Source organism: Corvus moneduloides, chromosome 20 (assembly GCF_009650955.1).
Source record: "Corvus moneduloides isolate bCorMon1 chromosome 20, bCorMon1.pri, whole genome shotgun sequence".
NCBI lineage: Eukaryota > Metazoa > Chordata > Aves > Passeriformes > Corvidae > Corvus > Corvus moneduloides.
In genome coordinates this window covers 6,109,074-6,119,541 of record NC_045495.1, presented here as the reverse complement: position 1 = coordinate 6,119,541, position 10,468 = coordinate 6,109,074, and the positions used below count along the sequence as shown (strand labels likewise).

The 10,468-nt window shown below is 63.1% G+C and overlaps 2 protein-coding genes across 2 annotated transcripts in view; both read right to left on the bottom strand.

Annotated features, from left to right (window-relative positions):
* Positions 1-1,622: 1,622 nt before the first annotated feature.
* Positions 1,623-3,530, bottom strand: HSPB1 (heat shock protein family B (small) member 1). Its single transcript, XM_032130279.1, has 3 exons — positions 3,042-3,530; positions 2,168-2,231; positions 1,623-1,949 (listed from the first exon to the last, which is right to left on the bottom strand). The coding sequence occupies exons 1-3, from the start codon at positions 3,400-3,402 to the stop codon at positions 1,790-1,792; spliced, it is 585 nt and encodes a 194-aa protein (XP_031986170.1). The 5' UTR covers positions 3,403-3,530; the 3' UTR covers positions 1,623-1,789.
* A 1,733-nt stretch (positions 3,531-5,263) lies between these two features.
* The window catches only part of SRRM3 (serine/arginine repetitive matrix 3), a 29,191-nt gene continuing 23,986 nt past the window's right edge, over positions 5,264-10,468 (bottom strand). Inside the window, exons 13-15 of the mRNA XM_032130179.1 lie at positions 9,933-10,160; positions 9,537-9,674; positions 5,264-7,566 (exon numbers count right to left, since the gene is read on the bottom strand). Of these exons, the coding sequence (XP_031986070.1) occupies positions 7,344-7,566; positions 9,537-9,674; positions 9,933-10,160 (589 nt within the window). The 3' untranslated portion in view covers positions 5,264-7,343. The remainder of the gene's footprint in view (positions 7,567-9,536; positions 9,675-9,932; positions 10,161-10,468) is intronic.

The following is a 10,468-nucleotide window of genomic DNA, read 5'->3' as shown; positions in this document are numbered from 1 at the left end:
GCTTCGCCGGGCTCCTCCCCCGGGGCAGAGGCGAGCGGGAGCCGTGGGGAGGGTGGCGCGGGTTCAGGAGTGGGTTGGGTGGGTGCTTCCCCACCTCCGTCCTTCCCCGCCTCCCTCCCTTCCCGATGGTTTTCCGCTCGCAGCCACACGCGCGGTGACTCACGCTGTAAAAATACTCCCCTCCCCGCGCAACTATAAACAGAAAATGCGCCTTGACTCACGCGCCCTGCGAGGGATCCGGGGCTGCAGCACCGACACCCCCGGGAAGGGGCTGGGATCAGCCCCCGGGCCGTGCCAAGGGGGGCTGGGGGCTCACCGAGCACCCCCACACAGGGAAGGACGCCCCGCACCCCATCCCAGCGCCGTGGTGCTCCCGCAGCCTCCAGCCCCTGCTCGGGTGGCTTTTCGGGAAGTGAAAGTCACCGTGGCGAGGCCACAGGAGAGGGGAGGGGGCCGGGGATGCTCTTCGAGGGGCTTCTTCCCCTGGAGCCACGCTTCGGCTGGAAAAGCCTCACACCCCCCAAGCACAGGCGTGACCCTGGCAGGAGTAATTGATCGCCGGGATCAGGAATTGATCCCCGGTATCTGCCTGAGACCTGCCAAACTCATCACACCCGAGACTGCTGGAGCAGAGGGGGTGGGGGGCAGGAGCTCAGACGGGGCACGTGGAGCCCCCCGAGCTCACAGAGGGGCCTCGCAGCTGCAGGATTCCTCCCAGGTCACCGTCTGCCTGCGGGATGACTCAGGGGGGATTAGTGGGATTTGACGGAGCAGGGAACATCGAAGCCGTGGGCCTGACCTCGGCCATGTAGGGCCAGTCCTGCCCAAGACCCGGGGGCATGGAGGGCACAGGGGACACGGGGCCAGCCAGGCCAAATGGCACCAGGACCACAACCCACCCCCTCTTCAGCCCCCCGGCGAGGCTGCGGCCCCTCAAACAATGGGGTGGAAGGAAGGGGGAGCACGGGGGGGCAGGGCTGGGCCTCAAGGGGCTGCACCGCTGGGGCGAGTTCTTGCCCATGAAGCCCCTATTTGCCCTCTGATCCGAAAGGGGTGGGTGTGTGTACTTGTTTTTCCGGGGTGCAGCATCCCAGAATAGGGACACTGGAGTGTGGAGACCCCAAATATTCTGATAGGACATGGGATAGCCAGAGTGTGGGAGAGTAGTGATGAGGGGACTCACTTGTGCTGAGATCTGGGATTTGAGACACCTGGGATGTAGGAGACCCAGGCTGTGGCAAACTGGAATGTCGGAGACCTGGCATGTGAACACCAGAGGTGTTGGAGAGCTGGGATGTAAAGCCCCCAGGATGCCAGAGGTTTGGATATGGAGAGCTGAGATGTAGGAGACCCAGACGTGGGAAATCCAGGATAGGGAGACTCTCAGGGTGTGAAGGTCTGGGACACGGACCCCAGGATGCTGAGCCCAGGTTGTAAAGACTTGGGATGTGGAGCCCTGGGTTGCAGAGCCCCCAGGTGCTGAGCAGGGCTCGGGGACCCTCCTGCTGACCCCTCTGGCCCCAGGCAGCCCCATCCCGGTGCAGCTTCCGCCAGGAATGTCACAGCCATGGGGGACGGACATGGCACAGGGACAGGTTTCTTTCACCAGCTTTTATTCCAGCTGATTCTGTCCGTTCCTTCACATTTATTCAAGGCACTCAGTGGCAGGGCGAGTATAAAATCAACAGTAAAAAGGGGGTGGGTGTGAGGGGGCAGCTGGGGGTGGGGGCGGGGGGCAGCAGCGGCTTCTCCTCTTCCTCCTCCTCCTTCTCCTCCTCCTCGGTGCCGCCTACTTCTTGGCTGGCTCCTTGGCTTGGCTCTCCACGGTGACAGGGATGGTGATTTCGGCAGACTGGATGGCAGGTTTGGGCAGGGGGGCCTCCACCGTCAGCATTCCATCGGGAGACAGCGAGGACCGCACGGCCGTGGCTTCCACACCAGGGGGAAGGCTGGGAGGGGAGGAGAGGGGAGGGGGAGGTCAGGGCTGCAGCACCAACCCAGGGGATGCAATGCTCAGCCCCAAATCGCTGCCTCTCCCACTCCCAGTTTGGCTGAGCAGCATTCCCGGTTTGGCCAGTGGGCTTTGGAGGGCGTGGGTGGGTGGGAAAAGGTCCCCAAAGACGTCAGGGGGCTGCATCAGGTGTCTCCCCTCCTCCCTCGTACTTACGTGTATTTTCGGGTGAAGCACCGGGAGATGAAGCCGTGTTCATCCTGCTTCTCCTCGTGTTTGCCTGCAAGGAAACAAAACCCCATGAGGGTTGGAAGGGGCTGGCTTGGTGGGAACCTTCCTGCCCCACCCCAGCACTTGAGAGGGGCTGATTCTGCCCGTCCTGGGGTTTTTTTGTTGGTTTTTTTTTTTGGTTTTTTTGCCACAATATCAGCCTGGAACAACTTGGGGGGACCAGGAGCTGTGGGGCCACTCCGGATGCACGCCCCGAATTTAAGGGGAGGAAAGTACAGTGCCAGGAGCTAGGGGGTGGCCAAAGGGGCCCAACAGTGGCCAGCTGGCCCCACAGCTGGGCAGGGCTGGAGACTGAGTACCCCCCTCTCCCTGGGGCTGCACCCCAAATTCATCTGGCTGGTGATTTGCCCCCATTCCTTGCAGGACCCCCTCACCCAGCAGGAAGCACATCCTGGCCTCGTGCCACAGCTCTGGGCTTTGTCACGGCATCCAGGGTGCTGTGGGGGAGCGCAGGGGCTGCAGGGCTGGTGACACCCCACATCACCCCCGGGGCTCTCTGTGGCTCCAGCCAGGGGGTCCCTCCCTGCATCCTTCTGGAACAGCAGCAAGGGGTCAATATATGGGGCTGGGGGGGTCTCTGCACCTGAATGCACCCCAAGACTGAGCTGTAGTGCTGGGCCTCCCTCTGTGCCTTGATTTTCTCTTTCCCTTTCCCTTTTTCCTCTTCTCTCCTCTCTTCTTCTCCCTCTCCTTCTGCTTTTCCTTCCCTCACTTCCCATCCCTTATTCCACTCTTTTTCCCCCAGCAAGCTCCAGGGGGGCAGCTGCCCCATCTCGGGAGACCCCACCCCAGCACCCACCGGTTATCTCCACGATGTTATCCTTGGTCTTGACCACCAGCTCCTCAGGTGCGAAGTGGTTGACATCCAAGGTGACCTTCCAGCTGTCGGCGGTCTGGCGGATCTCGGAGACGCCGCTGCTGAGCTGGCGGGTCAGCGCCTGGCTGAAGGGCGAGCCGGGCACCGGCATCAGGGCGCTCTCCCGGGGCAGCAGGCGGAAATATCCCGGCCAGGCGCTGCCGCTGGGCCACTTGTACCAATCCTCGGGGATGTGGGGCATCCCAAAGGACTGGTCGAAGAGGCGGCTGCCATGGTACCAGTCGCGGAAGGGGTCCCAGCTGGGGCTGCGCAGGAAGGTGAAGGGGACGCGGCGCTCGGCCATGGCGTGTGGAGCTGCCGGGGGGGGCGGCCGGCAGGGCCTTATGAAGAGGGCCGGGGGTTATTTTTAGCCCGGCTGCTCGGCTGGCTATTAATGGAAATTGCGGCAGCCCTGGGGAAGGGACGAGAAACTTGCCCGGGGTTGGGGCGGCCACACGCAGCCGCAGTGGGAGGGGGCTGGCAGCCTGCAGGGCCCCCCCCTGCCAAGGAAATGTCCATCCCCCTCTCATCGCGAGAGGCTTGGCCTGGCTGGGAGTGATGGATGGCCCTTGGAGCGGCTCCCGGCCTCTCCTGCCTGCTGCCCGGAAAACAATCCCCAGGATGCGGCCCCGTGGCAGCGTGAGAAGGGGGCTGGGGCCGGGCCAGCGCCTCGGGAATGGCCGGATGAGTCAGTGGAGGAGGCTGTGCGTGGCCCTGCTCTGCGTCAGCACCAGCCAGAAGGTTCTGGAGCCCCCCAGCTCCTGGTCGCCCACCAGCCAGAAGGTTCCAGAGTCCCCCAGCCCTCTGGCACCCCAGTGGCTCCAATGCTCTGCACCGAGGTGGGGAACCCCAGCACCAAGTTGGGGTGAGGCTGCTCCAGTCCCCCTGGGTGGGGTGTCCCTGAGGTCTATGGGGCTGGTGAGGGTCTTGGGGGCCAATGGGACCTGTAGGGGTTGGTGGGGGCTTGCAGGACCTGATGGGGGCCAGTGGGGATCAGGGGGACTGGGGGGCTGGAAGGGGCAGCATCCTCTCGTCCGAACGAGTCTCTCCACACACCTGGCCCCCAGGAGGGGATTCCCATTTGGTGCCAAGCTCCCATCCTGGGGAAGGGCTGTTTTCCAGCTCAGTGAGCCTGGCAGCTCTGGGACCCCATCACCTCCGCCCAGTTCTCCTCTGTCCCCAGATTTGCCTTGGAGAAGACAGCTGAGTGGGTGGCAGCTGAGCCCTGACACACTCAGTGCATGGATGAGTGACCTCCAGGAGTGGGGGGGGGGGGGATGCAGCAGGGAATTTCGGGGTGTCCTTTGCCTGAGGCAGAGCCCAGTGCTGACTCTGGAATGGCAGCGAGGGGGAAGGGGCTGTAGGGAGCTGAGCCATGTGGGGCTGGGGGCTGCCTCCTGTGGCGCTGGGGTAGGCCTGGGAGGGGAACCAGGGGAAGAAAGGTCACTGGGGAGGGGACGGAATGGGAGAGATGCGGGGAAACGAGAGGGACGTGGGAGGGAGGGGAGAGATGCGGGCAGGGATGCCAGGAGGGATGCAGGGAAATGGGAGGGATGCAGGGAAATGGGAGGGATGCAGGCAAGGATGCAGAGAAAGATGCAGGGAGGGATGCTGGGAGGGAGGGGAGGGATCAGAGGAGGGATTCAGGGAGGAATGGAAGGGTTGCAGGTGGGAACGCAGGGAAATGGGAGGGATGGGAGGGACACAGGCAGGAATGCAGGGAGGAGCAGGGAAGGATGGGAGGGATCGGGAGAGGGATGTGGGAGGTATGGAATGGATGGGAGAGCTGCAGGCAAGTGGGAGGGATGCAGGCAGGGATGCCGGGCTATGGGGGGAGAGGGGAGGGATGCAGGGATGCAGGCAGAGATGCAGATAAGGATGCAGGGAGGGATGGATGGGAGCTGGCAGGCAAATGGGAGTGATGCAGGGAAGGATGCAGAGCCAGGAGGACGGCAAGGAGCCGGGGAGGATGCAGAGGGAGGTGTTCCCAGAGGGATCCCCACACACAGAGCAGGATCCTCGGTGGGATCAGACACAAAACTCGCGGTGCTGCTCCACATGGAGCCAGAGGGAAGAGCAGGATGGATCCGCAGGGAGCCGGACGGAGGGAGCAGGATAACCTTGCCGTTCTCCCGGCAGGAAGAAACCTCTCAGTGGCTAGCAGGGTCATTTACAATATATACTGTATATTTATTATAATTGCACCAGCTCACGGCATCTACAGCTGTACTCACAACCCAGAGAGAGAGCGCACGCGCGACAGGAAAATACTGAAGTATTTCTACAGAGTATTTGTTCCAGTTGGCTCCCTCCGCGGCAGGAGACAGAGACTGTAAAAGAGGAAGACTGGAATTTTTCCCTGATGTGCTGGCTGGTCCGCGGCGCCGCTGCAGTCGGGTCTCGGGTTTTTGGGAGCCGCGGCCCCACAGGGGCTGCAGGGCTGGGGCTGCGGCCACTGGGGAAATCCCCCACTGCTGGCTTGGGTTCGGATGTTCACAGGGGATTCCCCCACATCCCAGCAGGGTTGGGGGGTCCAGCGGCCAGTCTGAGCTTCCCATGGGGCGATGTGGGGGACGGGGGCTGTGGGGCAGCAGCTGGAATTGCTGGGATGGTTTTCCAAGTGCATGGCTCAGGGTTTGTAGGGATGCTGGGGGAACTCATGTCCTCCACCTCCCCAGGCTCCAGGAGAACAGGACCCTTTGTCTCCTCCTCCTGCCACAGTCGAATCTGGAGCTGCCGCCCTGCCACGAGTGTGCCCCTCCTTACCTGTTCACCCCATTTCTAACAGCTCTGCTCGTTCAGGTGTCTTTGCCAGCAGGTGGGTGGGACACCCAGGGGCTGGCACCCATCACTGCCCAGCTCCTGGGATTTTCCTCCAAGGGCTGGTGAATCCTCAGCCTCTGGCTGAGCCTGGTCCCTCGACATGCCGGGTTTGGGAGGCCGACCCCGAAGTGCCCCTTCGCTCCCATCTCTGCCCTCCCGGGCCCCCTGGCTCATCAGGCCACGGCTAACGAGGCTGTCTCATTACAGCAGAGCTGGACTCCAAAGGATCCCTCCCGATCCTGGCTGGCTGCAAACCAGCAGCGAGCGGGACGGCCAAAGCCTGGCTTTACATCCAGGGGCAGCGGGTTAATCCGGGCAGCTGCTCTCCCACCCAGGGAGGCTCATCCCCATTGTCCTGCTCCAGCCGTCCGGAAAACGCGGGGCCACCAGGATTAAACACCAACCACTCCGGGGGGCCAGGACTGTCCTCAGAGCCCGGGGGGGCTTTTTTTTTTTTTTTGGGAAATCAGCAAAATCCTGCAAAAGCGGGGCTGCGGGCCAAGCCTGGGACCCTCCTGCCTCTCTCTTCCCATAATTCAGTTAAAAAAGCAGCCACTTTTCCCCAGAGCAGGAGGGGTCTGGGGCTGCGAGCCCAGAGGTGAGACGGGCCATGCCGAAGCTGGATGCACCCCCAGGGGTGGAAAACCCCCTGCCCAGCCCCGGGCCCTGCAGCTCCCTCCTCCCGGGGGTGACGGCTCGGTCCGCCCCAGACTGGGTGGGGTGGGCGTGTGCCAGGGCCGGCTCCTGAGCTGGGATGAGCAGCGTTTTTCCCCTGGATCTCCTCGCTTAGGAAGAGACTTGCAGGTGCTGCCGGCTTTGTTCATCCATGGCTCGGCGTGTGCTCAGGTCTGAGGGGACCCCAAAATGTTTTGCGGTGCCTCTGTCCCCCGCTGTGACACCCTGGGGACATCTTCGCTGGGGGAAACAGGATCTTGCTCACCTCTGGTTGGCACCACACCCTCCAGCTGAGCCTGCCCCCCCCCCCCCCCGCCCACCTCCCCGGGATGCTCTTGTGCTAAAAAACAGTCAAACCAAACCAGAAAAGCAGAAGGGGGTGCCCCAGGGGTGTCCCCAGCCACCCCCACCCACTAGCCCAAGGTCTCTGCAGAGCATTTGTTCCCTCGCTCTGTACTCGCCCATCCCACCCCGCCCCACCCCGGCACTCGCAGAAATAAGAAGATATCCTCCCCTTCCCCATCCCGACCCCAAAACACCCCGGAGCGGGGGGAGCCGCCCCCTCCCAGGGCGTTGCAAGGACCCATTTGAGTTCCCGTCCGTGCTTTCCCCCGCTGCCAGGTCCATCCTTAGCATCCCCCGGCTCCTTTCCACCTCTCCGGTGGTCCCGTCCCTTCTGGGGGCGCAGGTGGCATGGAGGGGGCAGAGCTGGGCTGTCGGGGGGCTGCGGCCGGGTGCCGGGGGGGCTCAGAAGCCGGCGCTCTCCGAGCTGCTGCGGCTGTTGTAGCTGGGGCTGCGGCTGGGGCTGCGGGAGCGGCTGGGGGGGCTGCGAGTCCGGCTGCGGCTGCGGCTGCGGCTGGAGCTGTAGCTGTCGTAGCTGCGGCTGCGGCTCCGGCTGTACGAGTAGGTGCTCAGCGAGCTGGAGGACGAGGGGCTGGGCCGGTAGTAGGGGATGGGACGCTTGCGGGCGCTGCAAATGGAAAAGGGAAGCTGAGTCAGGCCCCCGGCATGGCTCGGGGAAGGGGGTCCGGCGCTGGACCCCCGGCATGGCCAAGCATCCACCCAGGGCAGCCAAGCATCCCGGCGGCCGGGCTCGGACCGGGATGCGGCCACCCGGCATCACCTCCCCTTCCATCCATCCCGTTCCTCCTCCCCGGCCCCCTCCCCCGGGGTGTTAGTCCTGGATTAGGCAGCGTCGAGGGCAGAAAGTGAGCAGGTTAATGTGGCTTTTGTGTTTCCCAGACACCAAAGATTGAAAGCTGCTGAAAAAGAGACGTTTGGGATTAGCGGGAGGCGAGCTGCGGCCCGCTGGCGCCTGAGGATGAGGAGGGACACGGGGAGCACGGGGACAGTGGGGTGGGGGGACACAGGGGGCAGCGACACCAGGAGTCGGCCCCTTGTCCCTTCTCCCAGCCTGGTGTTAGTGGGACCAGAGAGCGGCTGGGTGCCGAGGGCATCCTAAGGTGTGAGGAGACACAGAGGGGTCCAGGAGGAAGAGGAGGAGGAAGAGGAGGAGGAGGAAGGGGGAAGGTTACCCTGGGAGCCAGGCTGGCGGCGATGCTCTCCGAGAGGGACCTTGGGATGAAATGGAAAAGGAGAAGTTGGCATCACTGAGGACCACGTGATGGAGGGGGGTGATGGGAACTGGGGACAGGGCAGGAGGGCAAAGAAAAGCCCTGGAGCATCTGGCTGGGCTATGGGGCAGGCAGGCGGGACTGGGGGTGTTTCCCTGGCTGCCCCCTCCCCACAGCATCCTCTACTCCTCACAGAAATGGCTCTGCTCCTCCTGAACCCCGAGCAGAGCGGGGTCTGCCATCCCCATCCATCCCAGGGATGGTGACGGGGATGGGGTGAACAGTCCTCACAGGGACCATGGGCTGTGTTCTCCAGCCAAGCCCTGCCACCTCCCTGGGGACATCCTGGTAAAACCAGGATGGAGCAGGAGGGATGGAAAACCAGCCAGTGGCACCTGGGCTGGGCTGGGAGCAGTTTTCCCAGCCCATTTTCTTTCCAGGACATCCATCAGGGAGAGCTGCGGGAGCTCTAACCCGTGGGCTCTGCAGTGTTCCTCCTGTCCTTTCTCCTGTCCTCCCTCCTGACAACTCCAGTCTTGCCCAGGCAAAACAAAATCCCTCCCACAGCGAGACAGAGCTGATTTCTGACAATCCAGCCCCCCCGATCTCCCAGCTGATAGTGGGAGAGACAAATAGGTCAGGAAGGAGGTAATCTCGGCTCGGCACGGCCCCGCCACCAGCGCTGCATCTTAACGAGGTGCTACATATGCACACAGTGTTTCATCTGGCACGAAATATTGCCTGTCTTACAGCCCAGGATCCTGAGGCAATAGGATCCCAAGGAGGAGACACCAGCTTTTGGAGGGCAGGAGAGATGTGATTGCGGACGTGCGTATTGCTGGAATACGCACAGGCGGATTAAAATTAATTCCTGTTTTCATGCCTCGAAATAGGAAGAGGTCAGAAGGTCACAGTATTGGAGGCAGTGTGATTATCCATCTGTCTGGGCCAGCTGATTCAGCCAGCCATCCTCAGAGCTATCTGTGCATCCACAGATCTGCTTTTGTCCATCCGTGTGCCCATCCATCCATGTGTACATCTGTCCATCCATCCATCCATCCATCCATCCATCCATGTGTACATCTGTCCATCCATCCATCCATCCATCCATCTGTACATCTGTCCATCCATCCATCCATCCATCCACCCATCCACCCATCCACCCATCCACCCATCCACCCACCCATCCATCCATCCATCCATCCATCCCTCCACCCATCCACCCACCCATCCATCCACCCATCCATCCACCCATCCATCCGCCCACCCAGGCACCCACGCATCCTTTGGGGTCAGCTGGCAGCAGAGCTCAGCCCGGGACGTGCCAGCGGCCGTGGCAGAGCCTTTGCCGCACGCCAGGACCCACCTGGTGATCCTCCTGGGCTCCATGAAGCTGGGGGAGTCACGTCTCCGCTTCCTGATGGGGGAGTAGCTCCTGGAGCGGCGCCGGGCGCGGGCGGGATCGGGATCACCGTGACGTGTTCGGGGCTCGTTGTCCTTCTCTCTACACCCCGGGGAGGAGGAGGAGAAGGGTCAGGGAATGGGCTGGGGTCCCGTGTGGGACGCAGGGCCACCTTGTGACAGCAGTTCCCTGCACGGGTGACACTCCCACCTGGGGCTGGCGTTTCCAGTGTGACCAACAATGACTTGTTACCACACCCCGAGCCCCAGGGCAGGCGGGACCACCCTGAACCGCGATGCCCTGCGAGCCCGCTGCTGGCACCCGCGGTGTGCCCCGTGCCCCTGTCCCCCCGGGCCTGACCTGCTGGCTGGCTTTTTCGGCGAGGGCGAGCGGGAGCGGCTGCGTGCTGCTCTCTTCTCCCGGGAGCGGGAGCGGGACTTGGAGAGGGAGCCGCTGGAGCTCCAGGAGCTGCTGCGCTGGCCGGGACTGGGGGACGGGCTCTTCCTGCGCTCCGAGGCGTGCCGGGAGTGCTTGGCTGACGACTCCGAGCTGCTGTTGGGCCGGCCCCGGTGGTGCCGCTCCTTCACCCTGTGAAGGCAGATACCAGCACTGCCTCGCACCTCGTCCTGGCTGGCAGGGTGTCCCCACGGCAGCCAGGGACCCCAGGTTCCCATAGGGAACACCTGCATGACGCCAGTTTTTGCCTGGGCTACATCCCTGACTGTAAAGCCCAGGGCTTTCATCTGCCTGGGATCCCGCACCCTGTAATCCCATGCTGCCATCCAGGCACTGCCCTTCGCATTGGGATAATCCCTTGCGGGGATGACCCTTCCCACAGTGTGCTAGCACTGACCCACTGTGGCTCTCCCCTTTCCCCATCCCCAGCCCCAAGGCCA

Coding starts and splice junctions, on each gene's coding strand:
- HSPB1 (XM_032130279.1), bottom strand. CDS start 3,402: ATGGCCGAGCGCCGCGTCCCCTTCACCTTCCTGCGCAGCCCCAGCTGG. Junction 2,232..3,041: donor TAACATCGTGGAGATAACCG/GTGGGTGCTGGG, acceptor GTTTCCTTGCAG/GCAAACACGAGGAGAAGCAG. Junction 1,950..2,167: donor TGCTTCACCCGAAAATACAC/GTAAGTACGAGG, acceptor CTCCCCTCCCAG/CCTTCCCCCTGGTGTGGAAG.